The sequence below is a fragment of the Lathyrus oleraceus genome, chromosome 7, assembly GCF_024323335.1.
Source record: "Lathyrus oleraceus cultivar Zhongwan6 chromosome 7, CAAS_Psat_ZW6_1.0, whole genome shotgun sequence".
In the NCBI taxonomy this organism is placed as follows: domain Eukaryota; kingdom Viridiplantae; phylum Streptophyta; class Magnoliopsida; order Fabales; family Fabaceae; genus Lathyrus; species Lathyrus oleraceus.
In genome coordinates, this window is record NC_066585.1 from 241,145,459 (window position 1) to 241,160,183 (window position 14,725).

Here is a 14,725-nt window from a genome sequence, read left to right on the forward strand (position 1 = left end):
TACATATAGATAAAGGGGATACAACTATTTGGAGTGGCCTATTTTTCTTCCAATTTTACCCTTAAAATTTTGTTTTTCTTTATCCAATATGTGGAACTCATACCATCCTACACTTATGGAACAGTTTAACAAAATATTGCATTCACTTATAACTTCTCACGTTCATAGTTTGTTTTCAAATTTAGCTTAACTGCTACAAAATAGGAAAAACAGTTACAACATATAGGAAAGACCAAATTGTCCACTAAAAATAGCAACCATATTTCCATAATAACCTGCATTGGCTACACATATGAAATTAAAGTGTAAATGGGAGTGTCTGTGACATCACCAAAATATTTCCATAACTTCTCAATATAGATAATATTCTTATTACTAACTACTACAAAAACAATTACCAACCATATTAACCCTTCACCATAACATAAACCTTCATCTCTCACGTGAACCACCACCAACAACGATTCTGTGAACATTCACGATATCCATTTATTTAATTTCCTCCGATGACGGCAACAACCAAAAGCACCGTTGAACTTCCGACATCACCGTTGAACTTCCGACATCACCGTTGATACCTCCAACGGCCAGCCCTCGCGATTGAACCGTTGTGTCAGAAACTTCTTGAAGGTACATAAAATTCTCACTTTTATCTATGACTTATTTGCTTCATGTGTTTAGAAAGTAACACTGGAATTTTCGTTACGATCCGTTCATATTTGTATAATCAACTTTTTTTACTTATTTATAGTCCTCCATTCTGCAACTGTGGAAGTGGAAAAGAAAAGTGCATTAACAAAAAGAAAGAAGGTTCAAATTTTATGGTGTGAGATTTGTCATATTAGCACTTTTTCAAAAGTTGTGATGGAAGGTCACATTAAAGGGAAAAAACACATGAAGAAAATAAAAATATTTGAACAAAAGCTCCTAAGCTAATAAAAGATAACTGAACAAAGAAACAAACCGAATGATATTAGTCATTACTCTAATGGGCAAGAATATTAGTCGAGCATAAAATGGATCATATACTTATTAGAAATAAACATAAAATTTCTTATTTGTATTCAAAAGGTCATTTTTCTTCTTAAAGATGGTTTAATACCCTTATTATATCCTCACTCTACCATCCACACCGCCATGCATGCAATGTGACTGTGGATTAAAAATTGAAATGTACTTCAACTCAAAGAAAAGAAAAGCATGGAGGAAGTTTTTGACCCTCTGAGATTGTTTGTTAATGTAGTGAAACAATAGTTGAATAAGGAAAAAGTAGAGATTCCAACAATTTGGAATATGGAAAATATGGTGGAAGTATAAGAACCAACGGAGGTTCACCTTCTACTGAAATAATTTCAAGTGTTGCGGTGATGCACACGTAGAGTTGAGAAAAAATTTCAGAGAAAATTTCTCAGTTCCATTAATAATTAATACTGTAGTATTTTGTTTTTTCTTAAACCCGATAAATTATAGTAAATCTTGTAACCTGGTTGACTATTATGTAATTTTTAAACTATAATATAATTCTACTATAAACCATTATAGTAAATTCCCTTCTCATTTACAGTTTATACTATAGTATAATTTATCTGGTGTTGGAAAAAAAATTGGTTGCACATATAAATTAATTTCTAATATAATTTAAATGAATGTCATATCATCAAACAAATACATTCAAAGTATAAAAGAAATTTTTAAAGAAAGGATAGGTAGCAAAATATAAACGAATATAACTTCAAAATATTTGTATAATCAACTTTGTGATATGCTCTTTCATATTTGTTTTGTATTCCATTTTGATTGTACTCTCTCTTATAGAATACATTTTTTTTTATTTTAACTTTAAGGTAAATTATTTATCAAGTTAAATTAGTATATAGTATGTAAATAATTACCAAGTACACAATTTTTTTAATTATATTGTGTTATTTATTTAAAAAGAAACTAAAGGTAAATTATGCCCTTTATATATAGGTATAGATAACTTATAACATGCATAATTAATTTTATTTAGTCTATGATATATAGTGATTGAAGAAGAAAATTTATGTCAAATCATCTTCTTATGATATATCGGTTTTTGATCAATTTTTTCTGTAGCAGATTTGGTATAGTTCCCAATTGACAGTGATTGAAGAACAAAATTTATGCCAGATCATCTTCTGATGATATATCGTTTTTTGATCAATTGTTTCTGCAGAGGATTCGGTATAGTTCCCAGTTTGCATTATTTCGATATCTTCGGCTTGAAGATTACATGTACATACATTTTGTTTTTCTCTTTACATCATTCTTTGATGTTTTTCTGGATTATAGATAATGTTTCAATACTTTGTACATATTTCAATTCCTATTATAATTTGAACAATGTATGAAAAGAATATTGCATCGCATTTGTACGTTGTTTGTTACATCGATAGAATTTACTGTTTTGGAAAATTGCGACGATGCTTTCTTTGATATGCTATGGTTCTTTATTGTTCATCGATTTTTATTTCTTAGTTCTTTATTTCATTCACTCAACCGGGAAATATCACTATATGCGTTAAAAATATCTAAAGACAACAATGCTTTTAACATAAGACTTTAATATTTTGGTATAAAGAGATAGAGATAAGGCAAGAGAGTGAGAGAAATTGAGTGAGATATGAAAAGAGATCTTAAATATTCATCTCTGATATATGATCAAAGTAAATACTATTTTTTTTATCAAAACACTATTTTTTCTCACTTTATTTTTTAATTAATTTATATCTACAATCTATCTATAAATAAAATTACCTTAGTTTTTTATATAATTAAGTTACACTAACTCAATTTCTCACACTATTTTACATTTCAATGTTTAGTTAATATGAAATATTTTTATTTATTTGTTAAACATATTTCTTTTTATTGATTATCCATTTTTAATTTATTTTGCATACTTTCATCTTCGTATTTTTCATTTTTTAGTTTAGATTTATATTTTTAACATATGTTTTACAAATATCATCTTTGTAGTAACTTTTTTTAAAAAGATATATTTATTTTAAAGAAAATCTATATTTATTACTATTTTCAACATGATTAGTGAATTTATGTTGCTTATAAATTACATATGTGTTTGGCAGTTACATTAATAAAATGGAAAATAATACCCGTCAAATATCAAGTCAATAACAAAGGTCAAGAAGGGCCGAAAATGAAAGGAAGAGGAGACAAAATATGAGCAACGAGTAGAGAGAAAATCATTTGTCAAGACGACGTGAAAATTATAGGCGGCGGAAAGAGCAAGAGAAACAAGCTCAAACATATCGCTCTATAAATAGTCAGTCGAGAGTTCCATTTCAAAATTTTATAAATATGACTTTTCCAATATCACACTTTCAAAGAACTCATGACAGTGAAGTCGACCCAAGTAGAATTACACATGTTAATGATGTTGCACTTGGTTGGTGATGATCAATATGCACATTATATATTACATTGTATACTTTTATTTACTTTTGTCAAATCTCATTTTATGTATTTAAACTCGTAGATCGTAATTGCACATCACCTAATCAACGAAACAACATGAATCAGTTTGATACAGGTATAAGGGGTATTGTTCTAAGTATGAGAGTAGTAATTTTTACACATGTATATATATTAATTATTATTTTTGTATCAGATGATATAGATGTTGATGAAGCTTTGGAGGATGCAGTAATATCATATGTTAACATGGATGCCCGAGAAAATGGTGCATTATCATGTCGTCCTCAAGGTATGTTCATAAACATTTTGTGTCAAATAAATGTAGCTTTTCCTCAAGTGACATAAAATTTAAAATCATGCAATATTAAAATATTCTAATTGAGGCATCTTGCGTATATTTCTTATTTGTATTTTAGATTTTAGATAATATTTAGCAATCAATGTCATACTCCCTCCTGTAGAATCGTGACTTGTTTTCCGAGCAAAGCACAATATTGCTCGAAATTTCAAAAATAACATGATGATGGCAAAATCTAGGTTGCCTCATCTAATTACCTATAGACACTGCAATGCAAGATTGTTTCATCATGAATCACGCGACACACGTTTTACTGGTCGAAAGGTATCATTTTCACGAGTTAATGCTCCTATAGAATTGCAACGATTATTTTTGGATGGTTCAGCTGAAGGAGAACATTTTAGGCAACATATTCAAAGTTATAACCATGTGCTCTCATTCACTTCAATTGATGTTCATGTTGCTGAGAATATTCTTGCATCTGGTCGTGGTATATACGCATTTCGTGCTCAAGGTGCTTTTTACCATAACATATGAGGTTTCTATCCAAATGAGGGTGTCATACCATATTTCTTACAACTATACATCTACGACACCAATAATGAGATACATAATAGAATGCAGGAAAATCCACAGCTGCACCAAAATGTAGTTCACAAATTACAGAAAATGCTCCATCAGTTTAATCCTTTTGTAATTTTTCAAGCAATTGTCACTACTTCCAAATATCAGTGAATGTAGCCTCATACTTAAGGAGCGTCCAAATAATCACCATCAATACAATCTTCCAACTGTAGAATAAGTTGCGGCAATTATTGTTGGATGTGATGCAAATTCTATGGAATGTGGAAGGGATATTAGTGTCATTCGTCATGATGGAAATCTCCAGAAAATTCAAGAGACAAGGGGATATTATGATCCTTTGGAATACACTATATTGTCTCCATTTGGGACGCATAGTTGGGACATCAACACAATAAATTATAATGGACGAAGAGTGTCATGTCGAGCATATTACAGTTACATGCTTCAGGTAAATTTAGATTAATTTTAGTAGATAGTATACTTGGCTAAGCATTGTTTAAAAAACTTTACATTTATCACCGACATTTTATTCAATCAACTGTAGATTCGCCCAAATGATCAATCAATGTTGTTAAATGCGGGTCGACTATTGCAACAATATGTTGTAGACAATTATATAAAAATTGAATCAGGGAAGTTATAGTGGATTAAAAAGCACCAAAGTGATATACGTGCTGAATTGTACCAAGGTTTATAGGATGATTTGCATGTTGGTGAAACTAATACAGGTATAAATTCATTTAGTATAGATATACAATTTTAGATTAATAATTAGTTGTACTTCTAATGCGAATCATTCATGTATTCTAATACTAATGCATTTCATGAATCATTGTAGAAAACATTGGAAAAAGAACAATTTTGTCATCATCATTTATTGGTGGTCGTCGAGACATGACACAACGTTATGAAGATGGCATGGTTATTGTTCTTAATGGCGGTAAACCAAATATTTTTCTAACAAGGACATGCAACCCTTCTTGGAGTGATATAACATAAGAACTTTTGCCTTTTCAAACACCACAAGATCGTCCAGATTTGCTAACAAGAATATTTTGTTCGAAATTTGAGCAATTGAAGGATGTTGTTATTAATAAAGGAGTCTTGGGAAAAGTTAAAAGCTACATGTATGTCACTGAATTTCAAAAGCGGGGAATTCCGCATATGCATATGTTGTTGGTCTTAGGAAGTAATGATAAGTTGCGTGACCCAAAAGATTATGATAGTATGGTAAGAGCATAAATACCTAAATTAGAATGTGAACCATAGTTGCATGAAGTTGTTGTAAAACATATGATCCACATACCTTGTGGCATAATCAACTGAAAGTCTTCATGTATGAAAGGTGGACATTGTAAAAAAAGGTATCCCAAACAATTCTTGGATGAAACACGTCAAGGCACTGAGTCATATCCTGAGTATAAGAGAAGGTTTTATAAATCTATATCATTAGGTAGAGATAGGTCTGTCGATAATAGATGGGTGGTTCCTTATAACCCTTGGTTACTGTTAAAGTATGACTGTCACATTAATGTAGAGATTTGCAGTAGCATGAAAAGTATCAAGTATCTATACAAATATGTGTACAAGAGCCCTGATCGTGTGGCTATGGAGGTTCATAAAGGATCATACATGGATGAAGTTCAATAATATGTTGATGCAAGATGGATTTGTGCCCCCTAGGAATTATGGAAAATATTCTGATTCACTCTTTATCAATTATATCCTTCGGTTGAAAGATTGCAGATCCACTTGCCAAACCGCCGTCAAGTGTGCTTTTATGATCATCAGTGAATTGCAGATGTGTTAAATAATGAACATAACTTCAAAACAATGCTCACACAATTCTTTCGATTGAATCTACGAGATCCACAAGCAAGAAATTATCTATATAGAGAGATTCTAGAGCATCATTGTTGGAACAAGCGGGACATGAAATGGCATAGCAGGCGATCAACAAGAAAAATTATCAGGACAATCTATACGGTATCACCTTTTGAGGGAGATAAGTTTTACTTGCGATTGTTGTTATCTAATGTCACAGGTCCAACAAGTTGGGAATATCTTCTTACAAATGATGGCATGAATTTCAATACATTCAAAAAAATCAGCCGAGGATAGGGGATTTCTAGAGACTGATCATAGTATTCGTGATTGTTTAGTTGAGGCTACGAGTCTCCAAATGACATATTCTTTATGGAGGTTATGAAGGAGAATAGAGATCAAAAACACATCGGAATTTAAAAAATTTCTCCTTTAGTGATCCTTACAAATGGGCATGATTAGTGATAGAAGTGTTACCTCTTGTGGCGATTGAAACCTTAGATGCAGATCTAAGGAGCGATCATGAACATTGAATGGTGAAAACGCCTCTACTCAGTCCACACGAGCGAATTCCTTCAATCTCAGTGCTAGATGCTACGAATGAAGGCTTTGAGTTAGTGAGTGAGAGAGAGAGAGATAGAAACGAAATTTCAACTGCATAAATGCTTCTGCACAAGGGTTCTATTTATAGAACCACTTGTGTGGGTTGTAAGCTAAAAAGCCCAATTAAGTGTATGTGGCACATATCTTGTGATATACCAAAATCACTTAAGTGCGTGGTACCTTACCATATTTCGTATTCTACTCAAGTGCACTGTACCTTACGATGTCCTACAATTCACTTAAGTGTGTCGTACCTTACGGTGTTCCTTATTTACTCTATCTCTCATCAATCCATCCTTTTGTGTGTAACCCTGTAGGTTTTCGCGACATTGGCAATTATATCAAATCACGTATTTAACATAATAAATAGTGAGCGGTATCTAGCAACACATCACTACTACCCAAGACACGAAAATGTCATGTGATCTGACAAATCTTTTTGTGATAATACTTATGTGTACAATTACCCTTTTTCTGTTATGTCTGTATCGAACACAAGACATAGACCATGTTATCCTTGTCCAACTCAATATTGGGCCTGTAGACATTTATCCTGTTACGCAGGATGGGCAAATTCCATCTAGGTCACTCATGTACTTAAGCATGCTTTGTGGAGTACCCGTCAACTGCCTTTATCGTCATCCAGTTACGGACAATTTTTGATCAGCAATAAGGTACTCGACTTTACATCTAGGGTCCATAGTGGTTTCAGGTCGAAGGGTGGTATACACCACTATCACCATGAGAATAACTTATGACACTTTGCATAACATTCTATATAGTATTTTCATAGCGGGTAAATCCAGTATAAATATTACTCTTAATATTCATACATATGTTTAAGACTTGATAACTCCTTATCCATGAATCATGAGATGTGATCATCAGTCTATATACATAATAGTCTTAATGCTTTAATGTTATCCCACTTTACAATAAACCTTGACTACGAAAACTTTAAGAATATTGTCCTTATGTTTAATGGGATCTCATGATTAAGTCACACTTGATACATTAAATGGACTAGCTATTCTAGGGATTTTATTAAACATACATAATAAAGAAAAATCATTTTATTATTAATAAATAATTCTATACAAGTACCAAAAGTATTAACCTCTAGGGCTTACACCAACAATCTCCCTCTAGCACTAGAGCCAATCAGGCATATCCCTAATGCCTATAGATCTAGTATGGCCATCATGCTTCTGCTGTCCAAGAGGCTTTGTCAGTGGGTCAGTAATATTGTCAATGTAGGTACTCTGCATATTTTCACATCTCCTCTATCTATTATCTCTCGAATGAGGTGATAACACCTAAGTATGTGTTTGGATCGTTGGTGAGATCTAGGCTCCTTATCTTGTGCGATAGCGCCATTGTTATCACAATAGAGACTAATGGGATCCACAATGCTAGGAATTATGCCAAGTTCACTAATGATCTTTTTGATCAAAACAACTTCCTTTGCTGCACTTGAGGCTGCAATATACTCGGCCTCGATTGTAGAATCAACAACTGTATCTTGCTTTAAACTTTTCCAACTTACAGCGCCACCGTTTAAGAAAAACACATAACCAGATTGCAATCTAAAGTCACCCTTATCTGTCTGGAAGCTAGCATCGGTGTATCCAACTACAGCAAGCTCTCCATGACCTCCATATATCAAGAATGAGTCCTTAGTCCTTCTCAAATACATAAGGATATTCTTGATAGCTACCCAATGAGCATCACAGGGATCAAATTGGTACCTACTCATTGCACTTAAAGCATATGACACATCTGGTCGAGTACATAACATGGCGTACATGATAGATCCTATTGCAGATGCATGTGGAATCTTATTCATGGGATCCCTTTCTTCCTTAGTTGAAGGGGATTGTGTTTTTGATAGATACAGGCCATGTTGCATAGGTATGAATCCTTTCTTAGAATCATGCATATTAAAGCGTCGCAGCACTTTGTCTATGTATGTACTCTGACTTAGGCCAAATAGTTTTTGTGATCTATCTCTATAAATCTTGATTCCTAATATATAGGCTGCTTCACCTAGGTCCTTCATAGAAAAGCATTTCCCCAACCAAGACTTTACTTGTTACAGGGTAGGGACATCATTTCCAATGAGTAATATGTCATCTACATATAATACCAGGAAAACGATCATGCTCCCACTAACCTTCTTATAGACACAAGGCTCATCTTCATTCTTGATGAATCCCTATTGTTTTACTATTTCAGCAAAACAAAGATTCCAGCTTCTGGAAGATTGCTCCAATCCATAGATTGATCTTTGTAACTTACATGTCTTTTGGGCTTCTTCTGGTATGTCAAATCCTTCAGGTTGTGTCATGTACACATCCTTAAGAAGGCTCCCATTAAGGAAAGCAGTTTTGACATCCATCTTTCATATTTCATAATCATGATATGCAGCGATAGCAAGTAAAATCCGAACAGATTTAAGCATTGCAACTGGTGAAAAGGTTTCATCATAGTCAACCCCATGAATTTGTTTATATCCTTTTGCAACCAGTCTTGCCTTATAGGTATGTACCTTACCATCCATGTCAGTCTTCTTTTTGAACACCCACTTGCATCCTATAGGGTTAACTCCTACAGGAGGCTCTATCAAGGTCCAACTTGGTTTGCGTACATGGAATACATTTCATATTTCATGGCTTCTAGCCACTTCTCAGACTCGGGACCAGTTATGGCCTCTTGGTAGGTCACATGCTCATCTTGATCCATGAGTAATACATCACCTTGATCAATTATGAGATATCCATATCTCTCAGGTTGGTGACGTATCATGCTTGACCTATGTTGGTCTTGTTCTACTTGAGCAAGTTGCTCTTCCACAACTACTTGTGTTTCCTGCTCTAATTCCTCCATAGGTATATCAATGTGTTGTGATTCTTGAATTTCTTCAAGCTCTACTTTCCTCCCACTAATTCCTTTGGAAATAAAATCCTTTTCTAGGAAAACTCCAGTTCAAGCAACAAACACTTTGTCCTTAGAAGGATTTTAGAAGTAATACCCTCTTGTTTCTTTAGGATACCCAACAAATAAGCATTTGTCATATTTGGGCTAAATCTTAGTTGAAATTTGTCGTTTCACATAAACTTCGCACCCCAAATCTTCATGTAAGACATATGTGGTTTCTTACCACTCCATATCTCATATGGTATCTTCTCAACCTTTTTGGATGGAACACGATTAAGTGTATAAGTTGTTGTCAATAGTGCATGTCCCCAAAAGGAGTTTAGAAGATTGGCGTGACTCATCATGGATCAGACCATGTCTAACAAAGTTTGATTTCTTCTCTCAGATACACCGTTCCATTGGGGTGTTCAAGGAGGATTAAGTTGGGATAGAATCCCACACTCTTTCAGATGGTCATCAAACTTTAGGCTTAAATACTCACCACCTTGATCTAATCGAAGAGTTTTAATATTCTTACCTATTTGGTTTTGTACTTTGTTCTTGAATTCCTTGAACTTTTCAAAGGACTCTGATTTTTGTTTCATTAAATACACATAACCATATCTACTGAAATCATCAGTAAATATGATGAAGTACAAAAAACCTCTTCTTGCTGGTATGTTCAATGGTTCACATACATCAGTATGTATGAGGGTCAAAAGATCATTATCTCTTTCACCTTTTCCTGTGAATGGAGACTTTATCATCTTCCCAATTAAACAACATATGGATGTCTCATATGATTCATAATCAAAAGAGTCCAAGAGTCCATCTTTATGGAGTTTGGAAACGCGTTTCTCATTTATGTGGCCTAATCGGCAATGACATATAGTCCATTGTTCATTTATGCAGTAGCATAGAATATATCATTCAAATAAATGGAACAACAATTGTTCTTTATTATAAATAAAAAACCAAACTTGTCCAAATAAGAAATGTAAATAATATTCCTGCTAATTGCAGGTACGTAATAACAGTTCTCTAACTGAATTACTAAACCACTAGGTAAAGTCAATACATAAGTTCCTACGGCTAAAGCAGTAACCTTTGCTCCATTGCCAACTCGTAGGTCAACTTCACCTTTTACCAAATCTCTACTCCTTTTTAGCCCCTGCACATTGGTACAAATGTGAGAACCGCATCCATTATCTAATACCCATAATGCAGATGTAGATAAATTAATTTCAATAACAAAAATACCTAAAGTTGAAGTCTCTACTCCATTCTTCTTATCTTCCAGATACTTTGGGAAGTTTCTCTTCCAGTGTCCGGTCTTACCGCAATGGAAGCAAGTGCCTTCCTTTGATATTCCTCCACTAGGCTTCAAAGCAGGAGCAGTGGGTTTGGGTTTGGAAACTTCCTTTCCTTTCCCTTTATCACCCTTCTTGGTGGGTCTTTTGTTATGTCTCTTAATGGACTTCCCTTTTGACTTCAGATTCTTCTCAACAGTTCTTAACATGGCTAGCAGTTCAGGAAGAGATTTGTCCATATCTTTCATATTGAAATTAAGGACAAATTGACTGAATCTATCTAGAAACGATTGTAAGATCAAATCAATCGCAAGTTCCTTTCCGAGGGGAAAACCCAACTTCTCAAGGTTCTCCACATACCCAATCATCTTGAGCACATGGGGACCTACAGGGGCTCATTCAGCTAACTTGCCTTGAAAAAAAGGATTTTGAAACTTCAAACATTTCATGCCTTGCCTGCTCTTGATAGAGCATTTTTAGGTGTTCGATCATATCGAACGTTGCCATGTTCTCATGTTGCTTTTGCAACTCTGAGTTCATGGTAGCTATCATGAGGCAAGCAGTTTCCTTGGCATCATTGACATGCTTCTTATAAGCATCTCTTTCTGCCTTAGGTGCAGAACTAGGAGGTTCCTCTTCAGGAACAGGTTTCTCCAAGACATTCAGGTTTCTATCATGTTTGAGGATAATCCCTAGATTTCAGTGCCAATCCAAAAAATTTGTCCCAGACAATTTTTCCTTATCTAGGATTGATCGCAAAATGTTGTTAGAGGTGTTTGTTGTCATTGTAATCTACATGAAAATAATGAAAATATAAGTATCAATAAAATAACATATTTAATTAGGCCTTTAATTAAATATGCTCCCACTATTTTACTCAAAACGAATGACCCTCGCCATTTGATTCAGAAAATCCTGTTGGAAGATTTTATAGTGGGTCGAGATCCACATTTCACTTTGTTTTAAGTCCGCGTAGGTGGATTAAACAAAACTAAGTTATTTAGGTAGGAAATCCTTCCAATTGTATCTAATACAACTCTCAAATATTTTAGTTGGATGAATAACTCCTTATTTCAATCCATCATATGGATCATTTCCAACTCTTGCTTCTAAACATATATAATCTTATTATAATTTGTTTAGTTAAGTTTGACCCATTGTTTTAGCAATCGAATATTATAATTATCCCATCTCACCTTATTAATATAGAACATGCACCTCGCATAGGCGAAACCTACATTATTCGATATTAGTCTTGATGAGTGCTAAAACTTGGAAAGCATAAACTTAATATTTAATTTGAGGGAATTTGCAATTATTCTGATCTCACCGGCTTATTTAGCATATAAATCATCTCTCACATGCATCAACATACATACAAAATGAAACAGTTATGGCCCCTAGCACAATTATTCTCCCAAGCCAATGAGAGAACCTAAGCTAACCTAATAACGATTTAAGCTTCTCCAAGCAAGATCTTCAAGGTTGTCCTCCTTTGATATTGAATTCTTCTCTTTCGTCATAACATTACATTACATAAAAGAAACTCATTTTACATACGAGGGAGTGAGATGATAAAAGAAGTTACATTAAGAGATTAAAAGAGAGACATGACACGCAGGTCGTATTTTAAAATCCCAAAACAAAATAAAGGAAAACTAAGGCCATAACCGATCACCACAAGACAATAATAATAAACACATTATTATTTTTATTAATTTAAATTCTTTTAATTAAATAAACCAAATTAAATTTTGGCGATTGATCACACTACGGAGAGTTAGTCAGGGGTTCCGCTACCCGGTCAGCGCTCCCTGCGGGGTTGCAGGGGCAGCGCCCCGACGCAAAATTTTAATGAACAATTCATTTGAAATCATCGATTTTTGCATCAACACTTAATACTTTAAAGCATAACTCTTACGCGGTCACAACCCTAATCGCATAACTCTTTGACAACACAACCCTTGTACCGTCATGAACCCTAATGCACCAATTTCATACCGTCAAACACACCTCAATTGTTAATTCAGTATGATTGATCAACATGTCATTGCTTCACCATACTTTCATCGAATTCCGAAGCAAATGACCATTGATCGATCAAAATAAAAATAACCATTAAGTGTTTGAATAAACGAAAGAGAAACAATATATCATATATACCGTATTTTGCATCAGAATTACTTATATCATATATACAACTTGATCGATCTCAATTGTGTAATCTATGGACGATCGATGTAACGTTGCTTCATCATACTAACGTCGGAAGCATAGTTAACACCAATCATCCAAATCGTACACACATGATGCCAAATTTAATTACTCGTTTATTCTTTGATTCATTCCGTCTTTTAATCGTATTAATATAGAAAATAAACAACTATCAGATGCATGGTTTCGTAAGTGGCTCTGATACCACTGAAAGAGAATAGCGATCCAAAACGCAGCGGAATGTAAAAAAATTCTCCTTTAGTGATCCTTATGAACGGGCATGATCAGTGATAGAAGCGTTACCTCTTGTGGAGATTGAAACCTTTGATGCAGATCTAAGGAGCGATCACGAACGTTGAATGGTGACAACGCCTCTACTCAGTCCACACGAACGAATTCCTTCAATCTTAGTGTTAGCTGCTACAAATGAAGGCTTTGAGTGAGAGAGAGAGAGAGAGAGAGAGAGAGAGAAGAGAGAGAGAGAGAGAGAGAGAGAGAGAGAGAGAAACAAAATTTCAATTGCATAAATGCTTATGCACATAGAACCACTTGTGTGGGCTGTAAGCTAAAAAGCCCACTTAAGTGTATGTGGCCCATATCTTATGATATACAAAAATCACTTAAGCACGTGGTACCTTACCATATTTCATATTCTACTTAAGTGCATTGTACCTTACGATGTCCTACAATTCACTTAAGTGCAGTGTACCTTACGGTGTTCCTTATTTACTCGATCTCTTATCAATTCGTCCTTTTGTGTGTGACCCTGTAGGTTTTCGCGACATTTGCAATTATATCAAATCAGGTATTTAACATAATAAACAATGAGCGGTATCTAGCAACACATCACTTCTACCTAAGACACGAAAATGTCATGTGATCTGACAAATCCTTTTGTGATAATACTTATGTGTACAATTATCCTTTTGCCCTTATGTTTGTATTGAACACAAGGCATAGACCGTGTCATCCTTGTCCAGTTCAATATTGGGCCCGTAGACATTTATCCTATTACGCAGGATGGGAAAATTCTATCTAGGTCACTCATGTCCCTCAGCATGCTTCGTGGAATACCCATCAACTGCCTTTATGGTCATTTAGTTATGGACAATGTTTGATCAACAATAAGGCACTCGAATCTACATTTAGGGTCCATATTGGTTTCAGGTCGAAGGGTGGTATACACGACTATCACCATGAGAATAACTTATGACACTTTGCATAACATTCTATATAGTATTCGCATAGCGGGTAAATCCAGTATAAATATTACTCTTAATATTCATACCTATGTTTAAGACTTGATAACTCCTTATTCATGATCCAAGAGATGTGATCATCGGTCTATATACATAATAGTCTTAATGCTTTAATGTTATCTCATTTTACAACAAAGCTCGACTACGGATACTTTAAGAATAATGTCCTTATGTTTAATGGGATCTCATGATTAAGTCACACTTGATACATTAAACGGACTAGCTATTCTAGGGACTTTATTAGACAAACATAATAA

General features: G+C 34.2%; 1 protein-coding gene across 1 annotated transcript; it reads left to right on the forward strand.

The window, feature by feature from the left end:
* Positions 1 to 4,595: 4,595 nt before the first annotated feature.
* LOC127103188 (uncharacterized) lies at positions 4,596 to 5,992 on the forward strand. Its single transcript, XM_051040463.1, has 5 exons — positions 4,596 to 4,790; positions 4,887 to 4,943; positions 5,040 to 5,070; positions 5,181 to 5,282; positions 5,688 to 5,992. Exons 1-5 carry the CDS (start codon positions 4,596 to 4,598, stop codon positions 5,990 to 5,992), a joined length of 690 nt encoding a protein of 229 aa, XP_050896420.1.
* Positions 5,993 to 14,725: the final 8,733 nt, after the last annotated feature.

Coding starts and splice junctions, on each gene's coding strand:
- LOC127103188 (XM_051040463.1), top strand. CDS start 4,596: ATGGAATGTGGAAGGGATATTAGTGTCATTCGTCATGATGGAAATCTC. Junction 5,071..5,180: donor TGTTGGTGAAACTAATACAG/GTATAAATTCAT, acceptor GAATCATTGTAG/AAAACATTGGAAAAAGAACA. Junction 5,283..5,687: donor GGTTATTGTTCTTAATGGCG/GTAAACCAAATA, acceptor CATGTATGAAAG/GTGGACATTGTAAAAAAAGG.